This window comes from Crotalus tigris, unplaced genomic scaffold (assembly GCF_016545835.1).
Source record: "Crotalus tigris isolate CLP2741 ecotype Arizona unplaced genomic scaffold, ASM1654583v1 scf7180000020070.306587, whole genome shotgun sequence".
Taxonomy (NCBI): Eukaryota; Metazoa; Chordata; class Lepidosauria; order Squamata; family Viperidae; genus Crotalus; species Crotalus tigris.
Genome location: NW_024097844.1, coordinates 207381 through 226540, shown reverse-complemented (window position 1 = coordinate 226540; position 19160 = coordinate 207381). Strand labels below are relative to the sequence as shown.

Below are 19160 nucleotides of genomic sequence, written 5' to 3'. Positions count from 1 at the left end.
GGGATAGTTCTCTGGGTCCAGTCCATGACCATGTTTGGTGAGCCACAACATGGATGTCCGCTTACTTCAGGAGATCCTGGTGTTGTTGCCTGACCTATCTGCTTGCCTGCCAAGCTCAATAGGTCAGGGCTTTGCTGGTCCCCGTACCTGGCTGATCTGCCCCTCTGTTGATTGGCTGAGCCCTCTACACTCAACTCCACATCTCTTGGAGGGGTGCTAGTCCCCAGATCCACAATAGACCCTTCTTGGGAGCACTGTCCCTCGCTTCCATGGTTTTTGGGGGGATAATCCAGAGTGGCTACAGGCCCCCTGTATTCTGTGGACCCCGATGTGGTGCCTGAGGTTCCAGAATCAGGAGCAGCCTCTCTGCTTGCCCCCCTTACAGAGGACCTCCTTCTGGGAACAATTGCAGAATTGAAACTGCTCCCTTGCTGTGTTGCCAGTTCTTGCGCATTATATGAGTTATGTGGATACCCTCAGTCAGTCTCCCTGTCTGGAGTGTTACTGGTTCTGTGTGGAATATGTGGATGCCCCCGGGGTGACTCCCTGGCTGGAGTGTGTCTGGATGTGTGGAATAATTGTCTGCCCCATGAATTCCTGTTTGGAGCATTTGCGGAATCTAGGGATGGGGGATCAATGTTCTCCTCAGCTGCCCATAATGGCTGCTGACATTGATCCTCAAAATGCACTATATGACCTTCCTCCCCCCCAGCACAGAACCAGGAGCGGAAAGATGTAAGTCCAGCTGCACACGGAGCTGATCTATGTGCTGCCTAAGTACGTGGCCATTGTCCAAGGACACTTCATAGGAAAGAGGTCCAGAGACCTTGTAGACCACAGCTGGCACCCAGATATGACCAGGCCCGTAGTTCCAAGTCCAAACCGGCTCACCCACGTGAAGGCACCTTGGAGCCCATGGATGTGGCACCTGAGACATCACCCGGTCAAGATGCAGCCTGTCCAGCTTAGTAATGAGCCGGCGACCCCAGCGGAGTTCAGCAGGGCTCTTCCTGGTGGATGTGCAAGGTGTGGTGCGATGTGCAAGAAGAAAGTCTGCTAACCTGTGATGCCAGTCACTGTAAGTTAGTCTTTGAGGTCATCCTTGGTGGTGCGCACCATACACTCAGCCATCCCATTGGTGGATGGGTGGAAAGGAGCCAAAGTTGCATGGCAGATCAGGTTGGCTTGAAGAAAAGCCTGGAACTCAGAAGAGGTGAATTGAGGACTGTTATCTGAAACCAGAACATCTGGAAGGCCATGAGCTGCAAAAATACCTCTCAGCACCTGGATAGTCTTGGCAGTAGTAGTGGAGGTCATAGGAACAACCTCTAGCCACTTGGAATGGCTTTTAACAACAACTAGGAAGAATTGCCCCTGAAAGGGCCCAGTGTAATCAATATGTACCCTAGGCCATGGTGTTAGGGTTTCCTCCCACCTATGAACTGGGGCCTGAGGCATTTCAGGCCAGGACTGTTGGCACACATGGTATCCATGTACCTGGGCCTCGATGGATTTATCAAGGCCAGGCCACCACAAATGGCTGCGTGCAAGCGCTTTCATCCTGACTATCCCCGGGTGTCCCTCATGTAGAGAGATTAAGATTCTAGACCTCAGTGAGGCAGGGATTACTACCCTATTTCCCCATGACAGGCAACCCTTGAAAGTGGACAGCTCATGCCTCTTATGCCAGAAACTTTGGAACTCAGTATCAAGGCGCTTGTCAGGCCAACCTGGCAATACCCATGACAACACGTGTGTAAGTGTGTGATCAGTGGCAGTTTCTGCAGCCACATCCCTAGCATTGAGGGGAGACTCAGGCAATTCTTGAATGGACAGAATATTAACTGCTGGAGTAGGGTCAGGCTCCAAAACTGGTAGGGGTAATCTACTTAGCCTTCAGCATGGCCCATTTCCTTTCCAGGTTTGTGAATCAAAGAGTAGTCATATGCTGATAGAAAAATGGACCAACGCAGCATACGATGAGACAGAATGTGTGGAGTCTGTTTGGTAGTAGTAAACAACCCCAGCAGTGGCTTATGGTCAGTGTAGACTGTGAAGTGATGGCCATAAAGGAAATCATGGAACTTAATGACAGCCACAATGGCTAGTGCTTCCCTATCAATCTGAGTGTAATTACGCTCAGCAGAAGACAGAGTTCTAGAATAATAAGCCATAGGCACCTGTGTCCCATCAGCCATCAGATGGCTAAGAACTGCCCCTACTCCATATGGAGAAGCATCAGAGGCAATGCAAACAGGTAGTTGCTCATTGAAGTGAGCTAACACAGCATTAGAAGTAAGCAAGGCCTTAACCTCACTGAAACTTTTTTCATGGACCTTGGTCCACTGCCAACAGGCTTGTTTGTCTAAGAGCCTATGCAAGGGTTCAGCTATTGCAGCTTTATTTGGCAGAAATGAATGGTAGAAATTCAAAAGACCCAAAAAGGCTTGAAGTTTACCCTTAGACTTAGGGCTTGGGGCCTGCTGAATGGCCTTTAACTTAGCATCAGAAGAGTGAATGTCTTAAGCATCTATCCTGAATCCCCCAAAAATCAGTAGAATTGACTCCTATCTTACACTTGTCTTTTTTTAACTTAAGGCCTGCTCTCCTAAAACAAAGCAAGACAGCCCGTAATCTTTATGCCAATGTTTGAGATGAGTCCCCTGCAATGAGGACATCATCAAAATATAGACAGACTCCGGGAATACCCCTCAATGTGTTTTCCATGACACTTTGGAATATACCAGGGGCTACGTTCACCCCAAATTGCAATCTCTTTACTTTAAAAGCTCCTCTATGGGTCACAATCGTTTGAGCTTCAGCAGCTGCCTCATCAACAGGCAACTGTTGATAAGCCTGTGCCAGGTCAAGTTTCGCAAAAATGTGCCCCCCTTTTAGGGAAGCCAGAATGTGACTTACTACAGGTACTGGATAAGCGTATTGCTGTAGTACCTTGTTTAGTGTGCACTTGTAATCTGCACAAATACGTATGTCCCCATTTGCCTTAAGAGGCGTTACTATGGGAGTTTCCCAAGGGCTGGAATCTACAGGTTTCAAGATGCCCTGCTGGAGCAATTTGTCCAGTTCAGCATCAATTTTGCCTTTGAGGGCAAAAGGTACCCTCCTGGGCTTGACCCTAATGGGTGTTATGGAGGGATCTAAGCGTAATGAAACTGGAGGCCCCTTATAGGATCCAAGCTCAGAACTAAACACATCTGCAAATTCTTTGCAGACTTCTGCAAGGCTTAGCGTTTGCAAATGGTGCAGCCCTGTGACTTGGATTCCCAGAGCCTCAAACCAATCAAGTCCAATGAGACTCGTGCGTTCACCCTCAACAACCAATACATCTAAAGGACCCTCAAAATTCCTGTACTGTACCTTAAGGGTGGCCTCCCCCTTAACACACACTTTAGAATTCTGAAAGTCTGTGAGAATCACATTGGGTGGCCTGAGTTTAACTTGAAGGCCACAACTGCTGCAAATCTTCCTGAATGTGTTAAGGGAAATTATGGAAAGAGCGGACCCAGTGTCCAATTCCATGGATAAAGGAACCCCCTGCAACCTTACTTTAAGGGACAGTTTCTTCTTTAGGGGTTTATGTGTGCCTGTCTTTAGGACATTTCTGCGTGTTGCGCAGAAACCCACCCTATTTTGGCTGGGGACCCTGGTACCTTTCAGATGCAATTCTTCTCTAGGTTGTACCTTCTGATGGCTCAAACAGATGAGTCTTGCCTACCGCATGCTCTGCAAATGGCGGAACGGAACCAGCAATCAGCTCATTTGTGGCGTCCTCCGCAACCGAAGCATTGCAGGGCTGTTGAAGCCTTTTCTGCTCACTCCATCTGTCTTCTTCCAGATGCCTGGTAAAGCTTGTCCACCTCATCTTCAGGAACTTCTTCTGACTCTTGTCGCACATTCTCCTGGTGGATGGTGAAGGTCTCCAGAGAGCTTCTGTTGGGCCCATATGTTCTTGACTACCCCTCCTGCTGCTTCCTCTGCTGTAACTTCTCGCAGAGCATCTTGGAAAGAGACATCTTCCTTAGCGAAGATCTTTTGCTGTAAGTCTCTATTCCTTAACCCGCATACAAAACGGTCACACAGCCTCTCTTCTAAGTCTTTAAACTCACACAGTCTGGCTGCTCGTCTCAAGGTTGCAATAAATTCTTTAGAAGATTCTCCTGCCTTCTGATCCCTTTGTTCAAATGTGTGTCTCCATGCAATGACAGACAACTTGGGCTGGAAGTACTCTTTTAGAAACTTTTTCAAATCTGTATACATTACACCTTCCAGAGGGCAGGGGCCAGTAGGTTTTCAGCAATCTCAAAAGTATCTTGACCGCACACACACAACAATGTGGCAGCCTTAAGCCCCTCTTCACGAATTTGGTTGACTCTGCAGTAGTTCTCCATCCTTGCAATGTATGACTCCCATCTTTCTGGGTGTGAGATGATGAATTCGGACAAGCGGCTAATCTTCGCCATAGTGGCTGGCGCTTCACAACTCGCTTCTTCAGGGAAAGGGTCTTTCATCCAAACTTACCCTCCAGTGACACTGTACTGGCAGGATGGCTGCTGCTGTTAACGCCGTTTTCCCTCTGCAGGACTTCTTTTGGGTGAGTCTTATAGCTTCCTGTTGTTTACCAGTTGAAGCATCCCACCTTCGTCGCCAGTGTTAAGTCCTTGAAATGAAAGTAAAGGAATAGGACACATCTTGTGTAGAATAACACTCTTTATTGTACTTCAGCCAAAACTCCAACAACGAACAGAGGCACGCAGTCCTCTTTTTATATGCCCAGATCCCCGGACAACATGGTTACATAATAAGGCCCTTTTCGCACCTTGTGCACATGCGCAAAGCCGGCACCACTTGCTCTGGTCCCGGGCAGCTTTTGCAAGCCCGGGACCCTTGCAAAGTCCCAAGCCTGCATCCGCAGGCTCAGGACAAAACAGAGACAAAACTCACTTAACAACTGTCTCACTTAGAAATAGAAATTTTGGACTACAATATAGTCATAAGTTGAGAACTACCTATATGTGTTCTAGCAGAATTTCACTTATTTTTTTAGATCAATTATTCTTGCCAAACCAGAGAACAGTTACATATAATAACTGGAGACAATTATCATTAGAGTTGCAAAAGATTAACCAGATAAGATTAGAAAAAGATAATTGTTAGCAATGGGCTCAGTGTTGATTCCAAAGGATTCCTTTCAAAGATAGTCATATTATTTCCTAGGTCCTAGGAAATTATAACAGCTCTTTGGACTGAGCAGATTGAGAATGGATAAGGCCCATTTCAAGCTTCCTTCCTTATTTCTATGTGCTATTTTTTAATTACAGTCACCTTGAGTGCTTTTAATGCTATATATATTGAGGAGACAAAAATTTAACTTTAATATGGCAACTAAGTGTGAATTTCTTATTGATTGCATATATGCTTACTTTAAGAGTTATGAATATTTATTTTTCTTTTTGTGGAGAAACTTTGATTTTTTTTTGTTTCTAAAATATTGTGGGTATATACATTTCAAATTACTTTTATTAGTTAATGTGCTTATAGAGAGATAATGGTGTTTTCACATCAACTCTTTTATTATTAAATATATAAATTACAAAAAAGGAATTGCATGTGTAAGTTAAAACAGAGAGTTTAGCTACAAGCCATTTAAACCAGGCATGTCAAACTCATGACATCGTGTGACATCGCTGACGTATCAGAACTTTTTCTCCATTGCCGGCAATGGGGTAGGCGTGGTTTCCTCGTGATGCATTCGGACCATGGGCTGGAAATTTGACACCTCTGATTTAAACTATCAATTTACTAGTCAAATGGGGAAAATAGGTTTTAACAGAATATCAGTTAAGCTAAATGGGATTATATGCATGGCTTGTTTTACATATTTATTCATGCATAAATAATAAGTGAGACTTTACAATTGCACAGAAGCATTTGCTACATGGGCAAATTTTGTCTGTTGTATCCAAAGCTCAATAAAACTGAAATCTGTTAAATCAGGAATTTATTGTTACAGTGGGATAAATATGGATTGAACACCAAAAATTGCCATTAGGAAATAGCAGCAAATCACATTCTCCAGATGAATGTGTGTGTCATACATAAATTTCCAAGTATGTTTTTAAACATATAGATAGTCCTTGACTTATGATTAATCATTTAATGACCATTTGAAGTTATGGCAGACATCCCCCCAAAACAGTTTCAAATTACAGCCACTATAGCTCCTCCATGGTCATTCACCATTATGACAGATTGCAGGACGTTCAGTGCCCCCCTGCCTATTCTCCCTATTCTGCCCTGCCTGCTTTGCCACTCCACGGGGTTCCACTTACTCCTCCCCACCTTAGTCAACAATCATTCATGACCTTTCAAAGATCTCCAGGGCCTAAGAGATCAGGATAGGGAAAAAGAACAGGGTGGCGGTCTGTTGCTGAGTCACATGAACAAACCACAAGCGGATGTCTTTTTTCTTAGCAAAAAATAATCCTTTCAAAGGTTTCTTTTCCTTGCTAATGCTAGCCATAGTTTTGCCAGCATTAGTTTTCCTTGTATTATGCCAGCAAAGCTAAAGCTGGCAGAGGTAAGACTAGGTTTAGCAAAGAAAAGAAATTGTCTGCTTTCTTTTCCTCACTAACACTGTGAAGCTAACGCTGGTAGAGCATTCATTTAATGATTGCATTGGAGAGAGCAGGGATAGGGGATTATTAAGTGAGGAAGTTCACTTAATGGTCATCCTGATTTCTAACCGTAATGGGCAGGCTCCATTTCAGTTAAAACCCGGGCACTACCTGTATTATACTTCTAAGTAAGTTTTTGCCATCTTATACCCTCTGTTATATATAAACAGCATAAAGAAGTTAAACTTTATGTTATATATACAAAAGCACATGATTACTCATCTGCTGTTCCTGTAGCTACAGGTGATGGGCTTTTGATCTACTTTATCCAGGTAAACCAGTCATGATTGTAACTGAATATATGGAAAATGGATCCTTGGATACATTTTTAAAGGTAAGCTTGATATGTGTATGCGTGTCCTGCAGATTTCATGGATGTGTTCATCATGCAGTTCAATATTGCCCTCTTCTGAAATGTTTTTAATTTTCCCAGTGATAGCCTTGGTTTTTCACATTCTGTGATACCTCCTATACAGTATATTGACATACATAAGGGAAGAAACTGTGCTGTGATACTGAAAATGTTTATAACTACATGATACAAACATTAAAGAATCAGTAGCAATTATTGAGTTGGAATTAATTATGTATTTTTCTATCAATTATTTTCTTGAATTGCAGTTTCACTTTTCAAGCATGTTATTAAGAATGCTGATTCACAATCTGGAACCTAGTTCTGAAGTGCTCCAGGGGAGTTGTTTAACAGTTTTAATTTTCAACACATTTATCATGGAACACAAAAGTTGTTATGTATTAAGAACTAATATTAATGTGTTGTGAAACTAATGTATCTCCAACTGTTTTGGAGGGAAACTTCAAGAATTCAAGTTTGGGCAGGAGCGAGCTAATGTTGCAATTGGCTGATGCCCTAGAGGCGGAAAGTATAAATAACAGGCATTTGACAGTTCTGTTATGACATAATAAACACCATTGTACTACACTGGTCTGGTTACTGCCTACGAAACCTACTACACAAGAGTGGCGATGAAAGTGGGATATAGCAGGAAGAGAGCTAATGCGAGCTAAGAGACTGAAGTCACTGGGTGTCAGACCAGGCACAGAGCCCTGGTGGGACCATGTTCCCTGCCCTGTCTTCCAGTAAGACACACTGGAGGTATAGACATCCTGAGAGATCTGTCCCCAGGATCAAAGGCAACACAGCTCCTTCCACAGCAGTAAAGGCAGTAACTAGGACCTCACAGAACTCCTGGAATGGCCAAACTCGGAAGGCTCAATGAGCTTGACTTCCCCCATCCGGAGCAGTGGAGCTCTTATGTCTCCCGAGTGGACAAGTATCTACAGGCGAACCAGATCAGAGATGGTAACCTGAAGGCAGCGACCTTACTCTGTGTATGCGGGCAGAAAACCTGGTAGCACTGGCAAGCATTGAGTCACTGACATACACAGACCTCAAGAGAAGATTGAAAGAACATTTTGAGCTGAAACTCTCCATAATTGCTTGGCACCATGCTTTTGAGCAATGAGAGCAGAGGTCTGGAGAATCGGCAGCTGAGTTCATGGCTGCACTTCGACAAGCTTCACGCCACTGCGAGTTTCCAGATTTGGATAACTGCCTCAGAGACAGACTCGTTTGCGGTTTGCTGAATAGAAAGCTACAATAGCTTTCACCATGGAAAAACTGACCTTCCAAGACACTTTAAATGAAGTCATGGCGGATGAGGCTGCTGGAGGAGCAATGAAGGCTCTCTGGCCACCAAAAACACATACCAGCCCCACAGCAAGCCACCACAAGACCGCAGATGGACCGAGAGAGACTAATGAAAATGATGAGATTGATTGGTTGCAGAGACAGCCACCCAGACAGCAACACTCAACAGAGCAAACAACATCTCCACAGAACTGCACTAGCTGCGGGGGACAGCATAAAAGGGCAGAGTGCAGATTTCGCACAGCTTTTTGCCGCATCTATGGGAAGCAAGGGCACATCCCCAGAGTCGGTAGAGGTAGCCAACGAGAAATGTGAATTGCGGCTCCACACCCAAAGGTTAATGGGCCCCAGGGCAGAACAAGGTTGGATACTGCTCAGGGAGACAAAGTATCCAATGAACAGGAGCCCATGCACCCTCAAGGAGAAGTTAAAACTCCAAATTAGACTTCAAGTGGTCCCATGCTCCATGGAGCTAAACACTGGGTCAGCTCTATCAATCATCTCATACAAAACTTTTGATTATATTTGCAGATGAGGCAAAGGGCGAGTTCTGCTCAAGCCATCAAGCCTCATACTAACGGACTTCCAGAATTGCTATGTTTCCATAAGTGGGAAGCCACCATTAGAGTTAAGTTCAGAGAGTTTGAGGGTCCCCTCAGCATTGTGGTCGTAGATGGACAGCGTACTAGCCTCATTGGACTGGACTGGTTCGAAGCCCTGGGCATCTGTATGATGAGTATCCATCATACACAAACAGCTGGCCTGGCAGCAGTATGCTAACAATATGCTGATGTTTTCAGCATGGAGTTGGGACAATATAGAGGGGCGCCCATTTCACTCAATCTTGATCAGCAGTCACTCCAATCTGAGTGAAACCGTGCAGAGTGCCCTTCACACTAAAGCCAAAGATTGATGTGGAACTTGACAAACTGGTGCGGCAGGGAATGCTCCAACCTGTGGACAGTAGCCTGTGGGAGACTCCCATAGTGACCCCAGTGAACCCAAATGGGGATGTTCGCATCTGTGCAGACTACAAATGCACAATAAACAAGGCACTACAGCAACATGCTTACCCAGTTCCGGTGGTAAGCCACATACTCGCCTTGCTTCAAGGAGGCTGATTTTTTGTTAAATTAGACCTTGCCCAAGCATACCAGCAGCTGCCAGTCGATGCCACCGCCGAGGCACAAACCATCATCACACACAGAGGGGCATTCTGAATGTACTGCCTGCAGTTTGGGGTAAGCGTAGCCCCCAGGTTGTTCCAAAGCATCATGGAACAGACACTTAAAAACATACCCGGAGTCTGCCCGTACTTTGACGATGTCCTGATCGCAGGTGTCAATGCTGCTAATATTGAATATTCTTGCTTTGACAAAATAGGCAGAACTGTCTGGTACTTTTAGAGTTAATTCAGATGAGAATGAGAGAGGAGAGAAAAGCCCGTGGAAGGGGACGGAAGCGAATCTTTGCCCTCCAGGTTAATTGGAAGATGTGAATCATGACCTCAAAATAGGGGAGGGGAAATGCCTGGAATGTTATGTGCAAAGGAAGGGAAATTCAGTTCTTGGCATTCTCCATGCCATGCTGACACTCCTTAACATTAATAAAGGCTTTTTAGGTTAAACCATGCCTGAAAGTTCTTTGAAGTGTTTCATTAGTCAGACACATGACAGCAAGGGAATCAGCGGCAGTCCTGGCGGAACATCTCTGGGCAATACTTCAACGTTTCCGTGAGGCAGGCTTAAAACTAAAAAAAGACAAGTGCCAAATTGATGTGGAATTCACAGAGTTCCTAGGGTTCCGAATAGATGCTGCTGGAATCCACTCATCAGAGGCCAAACTAAGGGCAATTCAACAAGCCCCCAAACTCAAATCCAAGGGGGAACTACAAGCATTCCTAGGCTTGCTGAACTTCTACCACTCATTCTTGCCACACAAGGCTGCCCTGGCAGAACCACTTCATTGTCTACTGGACAAAAAAGTGCTCTGGGTCTGGTCGTGCAACCACGATAGGGCATTTATGATGGCCAGGTAGCTGCTATCCTCAAGCTCTGTGTTGGCTCATTTTAATGAAAAACTGCCAGTAACGCTAGCCTGTGATGCTTCACCATATGCCATTGGAGCAGTGCTAAGCCATCAAATGCCAGACAGTCACGAAGCCCTCATTGCATATTACTCAAGAACTTTATCATCAACTGAGAGGAACTATGCACAAATTGATAAAGAAGCTCTCGCCATTGTTGCAGGTATTAAAAAGTTCCATGACTTCTTATATGGGCGATCTTTCACCATCTTCACAGACTGCAAACTGCTGCTTGGCCTTTTTATGGCTGACAAGCAAACTCTGCAGATCCTGTCACCAAGGATGCTGTGATGGTCAATTTTCATGGCTGCCTACTCGTACAGGTTAGTCTACAAGCAAGGGAAGGAAATGGGCCATGCTGACATGCTCAGCCAACTGCCTCTGCCATAGATGGATCTGGACCCAGCCCTGGCAATGCGTATCCTGGCAATCCAGGTCCTACCAGAAACACCCCTACGTGCAGGGGATGTGGCCGCTGAAACTCCCATGGACAGAATGCTCAGCTGCATTCTCAACTGGGTGTTGAGGGAATGTGAGTTCCAGCAATACGTGTGCCAGAAAGATGAACTGTCAGCCCACAAGGGTTATGTGCTGTGGGGCAGCAGGATCATCATTCCACCCAGTCATCAAGCCAGGGTGCTGGATTCCCTACATGAGGGGCACTGCAGAATCGTGAGGATGAAGGCTTTAGCCAGGAGCTATTTGTGGTGGCCAGGCCTGGACAAAGACATTGAAACCCAAGTAAGGAGCTGTCAGGTCTGCCAAGAGACCCAACCAGAAATGCCCCAAGCACCCATGCACTCCTGGAAAACCACGCACGCTCCATGGTCTCACGTGCATATTGACTTTGCGGGCCCATTCCAGGGACAGGTATTCCTCATTGTCGTGGACAGCTATTCCAAGTAGTACCTGTCCCATCGATGACCACTGCTAGGGTCATCCAGGAGCTGCACCAGCTCTCCGCCACACACGGTCTGCTGGACATCATCGTGTTCAATAACGGGCACAATTCACGGCAGCCAAATTCCAATAATTCCTAAACGCCAACATGATATGGCACGCAACGTCTACTCCCTTCCACCCCACTTCCAATGGTCAGGCCGAGTGAATGGTGAGGTCAATCAAGGAATCGCTCAAGGGATGACAACTGGAGATTGAAATCACCACCTGGCAAATTTTCTCCTGTGCCAGCACACAACTCCTAGCATTGCAACAGGTCACTGCCCAGCAGAACTAAGGTGGGGCCGTCGGCTCACAACAAAGCTCGACTGACTCCACCCAGACAGGACAGCAGCAGAAACAGTTCAACCAAAGGCTCCCAGGAACCTACAGCTGGGTGAACTAGTATGGACCAAAAACTATGGGTAGGTTACCTGGGTTATCACTAGATTTACTAAAGTAACGGGACCATTGTCTTACGAGGTGGCTTTGAAAAATGGTTGCATAGTCAGATGCCACATTGACCAGTTACGGTGTCGGCAGGCTGGGCCAATCCCAGGAGAGGAGTTTGAGAGGAATTTGGACACACTGGGTGACTATGTTTTTCTGATTTTACGCATACCTGCCAGAGCATCCTCTGCAGAAACAGAGGCACCACAGGTGACCTAAACGGCCATCACATCATGGGTCAACCAAGGACGGATGAGCAAACAATCAAACAGGACTCCCAAATGACATTACAGCAGTCTGCCAGAATCCGCAGGCCCTCGGTCTACCTTAAGGACTAAGTGCCATAATCAAGCAAAGGATAACAACTATCCTAGGGAGGAGGGTGTTATGTATTAAGAACTAATGTTAATATGTTGTGAAACTAACGTACCTCCAACTGTTTTGGAGGGAAACTTCAAGAATTCAAGTTTGGGTGGGAGCGAGCTAATGTTGCGATTGGCTGACGCCCTAGAGGCGGAAAATATAAATAGCAGGCATTTGCCGGGTTTTGACAGTTCTGTTATGACTTAATAAACACCATTGTACTATGCCAGTCTGGTTATTGCCTACGAAACGTACTACACAATAAGAGTACAGGATTTTTGTCATTCACATATTTATTTCAAAAGTCCTTGGTTGTTTATGGTAAATGAAACCTTGCTTTTATATCCTCTGCTTGAACATGGCATTGAAAAAAATAATTGTAATTTTTTTTATTAAACATTTTAATTGTTTCTTGGTGTTATAATATTAAACTGAGCTCATGAGTTAGAAATTAATAGAGTTTTTCCAGCATAATATTATGTATTCTAAATGACTGGTGCCAGTTAATACTTGAACTACTGCTTTCTACACAAACTAGTTTGGGGATAGCTTCTTCTTCCCACACTCTAGTAATATATGAGAACAATATTAATTCTGAAGAGACAATTCCTCTTTACCAAGGGCTGCTTGTAATAAAGATTTTACTATGATTCACACTACTTCCTATTCTTTTTAAAATATCAAATATAGTTTTGGAGGTTGGTATACAACTTTCCACTGCTTGCTTTTTAAAAAATATTTTTCAAACAAAGAATTTTTTGTTGATACAATGCCTCACAGATGTTTGTCTCAACAAATTCTGGCACACTATTTTCATTGCTATTCCTGATTCTACTTCATCAACATCTTTCAAGTTTCTGTTTTTTCCCATAATTACAATGATTCTCATTTTCTCTCTCCCACCCTTTCTCTCTCTTTCTCTCTTTCTCTCTCTCTCCCTCCCTCTCCCTCTCTCTTTCTCTTTCTGTCTCTCTCATAATGAGTAATAATGTTTACTGTATTACTATTATTATACTTATTATTATTGTTGATCATCTCACAACCAGCCAGATGTTCAGACTGGATTTGGCATTTTTGTCTACCTGTCGAGTCCTTACCAATTACCTGGGATAGGCAGATGTGGATGTTTGATCATATTACAGATACCATCGCAGGTATTTGCAATTGACTAATGACGAATTTGTCAATGCCAATGGTGTTCAAGTGGTGCTCCAGTTGTTTTGGGATTGCACCCAAGGCGCCTATTACTATTGGTACTACCCTTGCTTGCTTTTGCCACAGTCTTTCTATTTCTATTTGTAGGTCTTTGTATTTTGTTATCTTCTCCAGTTCTTTTTCGTCTATTCTGCTGTCTCCAGGCACTGCCACGTCTACTATCCAGACTTTTTTGTCTTTCTTATCGACAATTGTTAAGTTCGGGGTGTTATGTACTTGTCTGTTTGAATTCTGAAGTCCCAGAGCAGTTTAATTTTATCATTTTCTATGACTTTCTCTATATTATGATCACACCAGTTTTTGCTTACAGGCAAAAACTTACAGCTTACAGCTTCTTTGCATAGGCGGCACTTACTGTCTGTTGCTGTCTTCTCAATTTTGACTTTATATTCATTTGTCCTTAAGGCTTGGTCTTGTGCAGCCAGAATTAGTCCCTCGGTCTCTTTCTTTAATTTTCCTGCTCTTAGTCATTGCCAGGTCTTGTTATTATCTGCTTTCCCAGCTATTTTTTTAATGCACTGGCCATATAGTGCTTTGTCTTCCCGTACCTCTATTCTGTTCTTCATTTGGTCTTTCTTGTAGTCGGCAAGCCTTCCTGATATAATAATTTCAGTGCATCTTTATCATTGTCCTTCAGATATTCTTCTAAAGCCATTTTTTCTTCTTCAACCATCTGATGTACTTGCAGCATTCCATGCCCACCTATTTCCCTTGGTAGATAAAGTCTGTCAATGTCACTTCATGGATGAAGGGCATGATTCATTGTCATTATTTTTCTGGTCTGCCTATCCATTGCTTTTAGTTCTGCTTGAGTCCAGTCCACTATTCCAGCTGTGTATCTAATGACTGGAATTGCCCAGATGTTGATTGCCTTTATGGTATTTCCTCCATTGAGTTTGGACTTTAAGATCTTCTTCACTCTCATGATGTATTCACCTCTAATCTTTTTCTTGACTTCAGTGTCCTTGATGTAATGGTGATAATGAATCTCCTTGAAATATTCCTCTCTTTTTTTTTGTAAAAATTTTTATTTCAATTTTCAATACAATTAATACTTTCAATACATTATATATATAATAAAAAAATAAAAAAGAAAAATACCTTTAAAATAAGACCTTAATTCGTCTATCTCCCCCCGACTGCATCCACCCTCTCAACCTTCCTTCCTATTTCCCTACTCTCCTCTCATCTCCTCTCTCCCTTCATCCCTTCATCCCATCCAACTTCCTTCCATCCCTTCCTCCTCCCCTCTCATCCCTCTTCGGATACAGTTCAGGGGAAATACCCGAGCGGCACCTCCCTCTAAATTACTCTATCTATTTTATACATTAATATTTTTATATATCTGACCTACTTAATCCCACCCATCCCCTCCCGCCCCACCACCCCATACTTCCTGGAGCAAAATACAGGGTTATTGTAAACAAAACAAACACAAGCTATAACTTTTAAAACAAAAAATTTATACAATAAACAAATTCATACTTAACCCTTAACTCCCTCTAAACTTTAAAAATAATAATATAAACAAATCTACTATAAATCGAGTATTATAAAATTCTATAAATTTACATCAAGAAAAAGTTAATCATAAAATAAATGGAACTTTAAAGTTCCATATTTATTCTGATTATAATCTATCCACCTTCTCCACACTATAATAATTTTTCTTGTGTATGGTCCTTTAAATAAGCAGAAATCTTTGCCATTTCCGCTAAAGTAGAAACCTTAAGTATCCATTCTTCTAAAGTAGGCAGTGAATCCTTCTTCCAATATAAACCTACAAGTAACCTTGCTGCAGTTATTAGATTCAACATTCAAATAGTTTCATTAACACCTAAATCCATAAAAATACCCAATAAAAATAATTGAGGAGTAAACTTTATCTTCTTTTTAAAAATCTTTTGAATGTTCCACCAAATCATTATCCAAAAAGCTTTAACCTTCTTACAGGTCCACCAAACATGAAAGTAAGTTGCATCAGTACTACCACACCTCCAACATTTGGGCTGTAAGTTAGGATACATACAAGACAATTTTTTGGGATCCAAATGCCACCTATAAAACATTTTGTAAAAATTTTCCCTCAAATTTTGGGCCTGTGTAAATTTAACATTTCTAATCCAAATATTCTCCCACTGATCCAATAAAATCGGTCCTGGATATTCTGAGCCTATTTAATCATACAATATTTTACTAACTCTGTTTCCGAATCCAATTTTATTAACTCATCATAGATTCTTTTAATATGGGCATGATTCTGATCTTTAATCTGAATAATCAAGTTTTCATCTCCTAATGTTATTCCAACTTTCTTATCTACTGTCCACCTATCCACAATTTGTATGTATTGAAACTATGAGTATAAAATATTTTCTTTTCTTAATACATCTAAAGATTTTAGCTGCCAATCGTTACCTGACCAAATTAATAACTCCTTATATGAAATTTTATCGAAATTCATCCCCTTAGAGACTCCCTCAATTACATGTCCAGGAATCCCGCAAAAAGGTATTTTATAATTTAACCTATAATAATACTTCCAAACTCGAAGAAAAGCATTTCTTAAAATATGTGATTTAAAAGCCCTATCTACTTTCTTATTAAAAATCAAATATGCATACCAACCATACAATAAATCCCACCCTTCAATAAAAAGAACATCTTTATTTGTTAAATTAAGCCAATCGCTTATCAAAGTTAAGGCTGCATCATAATATAATTTCAAATTGGGTGCTTTAAGCCCACCTCTTTCTTGGACATCCTGCAAAATCTTAAACTTTACCCTTGTTTTTTTCCCAGCCCAGATAAATTTATTAATACCCTTTTGCCACTCATCCAGATTTGCATCTTTTTTTAGAATAGATAACATTTGAAACAAAAAAAGAAACTTTGGTAGAACATTCATTTTTACCGCTGATATTCTCCCCAACAACGACAATTGCAACTTTTTCCAGTCATTTAAATCCTTTTGTACTTTTGCCCATAATAATTCATAATTATTCTTATACAGTTTACCATTAGAAGCTGTTATATATACTCCCAAATATTTAATCTTTTTCACCATCTGAAAACCTGTAAGTTTAACTAAAATTTCATTTTCCTTATTAGACATATTTTTAGATAACATTTTAGTTTTATTATTATTTATTTTAAAACCAAAAACTTTTCCATACTGAGATATAATTTCCAACAAGTGACCAGCTACTTGAGTAGGTTGTACTAAAGTTGAAACCAAATCATCTGCAAAAGCTCTCAATTTATACTCATTCCTGTTTACTTTTATTCCCTTAATTACCATTGACTCTCTAATTTGAATTAACAAAACCTCCATCGTTAAAACAAATAACAATGGAGATAATGGGCATCCTTGTCTTGTTCCCTTTTCAATATTAAAAGTCTCAGTCAGATCCCCATTGATAATAATTTGAGCAGACTGTTGCTGATATATAGCCTTAATAACATGTAAAAACTTATCTCCAAAATTCATTTTCTCTATCAATAAAAATAAAAATTTCCAATCTAGTTGATCAAAAGCTTTCTCAGCATCTAAAAATATAAAAGCTGCAGGGATCTGATTATTCTTATCCAAATACAATATTAAGTTAAGAATTTGCCTTACATTATATTTCATATATCTTCCTGTTATAAATTCTGATTGGTCACAATGAATCAAGTCCTTCATTACCTCCATTAATCTATTTGCCAAAATTTTTGAGAAAATCTTAAAATCTTCCACATTTAAAAGAGATATAGGTCTATAATTCCTAGGTTCAGTAAGATCTTGATCCTCCTTCAGGATCAATGATATAAACGCACTTCTCCATGAAGGGGGAACTTGAGCTCCCAACAAAATACTATTAAAAAGCTCCTTTAATGGCTCCATCATTTCCTCAGATAAAATTTTATAATACATTGTCATCAATCCATCTGTACCTGGAGACTTTCCCACTTTTAACTGCTTAATAGCTAAACCAATTTCCTCTGAGGTAATTGAACAATCCATCATAATTTGTTGTTCATTAAAAAGTTTAGGAAAATGTGCTGATTGTAAATACTTTTCTACTTCTGCAACATGTATATTATCACTAGCATATAATTTTCTATAAAAATCTAAAAAACTCTTTTTAATCAAATTATATTGAAAAACGTCAGTACCTTTATATTTTACTTTCTCTATAATTCTTACTTTCTGTTTCTTACGTAATTGATAAGCTAACCACCTCCCAGGATTATTTGCATTACAAAAAGTATTATGTTTCATATAACGCAAATTTGTTGCCACCTGATCTGCCATCAACATATTAAATTGTGCCCTAAGCATATTTATAGCAACCTTTAACCTATTATCCGTCGGATTCAAAGCAAAGGCTTCTTCTTTTAATTTAATCTTTTCTTCTAATTCTTTATGTTTTTGTATCAAGTTACCCCTAAAAACATTATTCATGTGAATCAAAATTCCCCACATATAAGCTTTACTAGCATCCCACACCATAGACATTGATGTTCCCTTGTTCATATTTAAAACAAAAAATTCCTTCAAATGTTCTTTACATTTTTGTACAAACTCCTCCCAAGTGAACAAATTCTTATTCAGTCTCCAGGATCTTCTATTCCAATCTTCCACAAATAACTCCAACCACACAGGGCTATGATCCGACAATGTCCTAGAAAAAATCTTAACCTTCTTGACCCTAGAAAAAAGATCATTGGAAATTAAAATAAAATCAATCCTTGAAAATGATTGATGTCTGTCCGAATAGAAAGTGTAATCTCTGTCATTTATATTCCTTTCACGCAAACATCAATAAGTTCCAACTCATCTCTCATATCAAAAAATGCTTTAGATAACTTAGATTGAGTAAGAGTTTTGAAAGTACCCTTTTTATCCTTTCTTGAATCCAAAACTCCATTCCAATCTCCCATCATAATTACAGATTTGTAATCCAACTGAGTTATTTTTCCATGCAAAAACGTATAGAATTGCTTCTGTTGTTGATTAGCGGCATATAATCCAACAATAAGAAATTTCTTGCCTTGCAGTAGTAAATCTATAAAAACATATCTTCCTTGGGGATTAGATTCTATTAATTCAGCCGATAAATTTTTCTTCACATAAATTACAACACCCCCTTTTTTCCCTGGAGCTGGAGCCATAAAATGTGATCCCAAATGAGAATTAGTCAAATATTTAGAATCCTTTAAAGTTATATGAGTTTCTTGCAAACATATTATGTCATTGTCATGTTGCTTCTGGTAATGAAAAACTTTTTTCCTTTTCTGCGGTGAGTTCAAACCATTAACATTCCATGTCAGGAGCTTTGCCATCCCTACCGACTCTGAAGCATAGCTTGAAGATCAATTGTTGAAGATCTTTTTGGTCTTGCTCCTCCCACAGGCTCTGTAGTAGTAGTAGTAGTAGTAGTAGTAGTAGTAGTAGTAGTAGTAGTACCTACTGTTGTTTAACTATTCTTCTGCTGCTTCTCTCTATGTTTATACGCAGCTCTTGTCATCCTTTGTTCTTTTATCTCCAAATATTCTTCTCTTGATGTTAACCTCTCCCAGTTTCTTACCATTGACTTGCAACTGTGTCTTCCATTGTGCTATCGATCTTTGCACAAATTTTCTGATGTTTCTACTGACTCCTGTTATTTCTAGGCACCTGATTATCCAGTCATGTGGCAGAGAGTGAAATGCCTTTTTGTAGTCAATCCATGCCACATTCAGGTTGGTCTTGCTTTTC

The 19160-nt window shown here is 41.2% G+C and overlaps 1 protein-coding gene across 1 annotated transcript in view; it reads left to right on the top strand.

Moving 5' to 3' along the window:
* LOC120318119 (ephrin type-A receptor 5-like) overlaps positions 1-19160 on the top strand; it is a 129245-nt gene that overhangs the window by 37112 nt on the left and 72973 nt on the right. The window contains exon 6 of the mRNA XM_039365403.1: positions 6968-7029. Coding sequence (XP_039221337.1) covers positions 6968-7029 — 62 coding nt within the window. The remainder of the gene's footprint in view (positions 1-6967; positions 7030-19160) is intronic.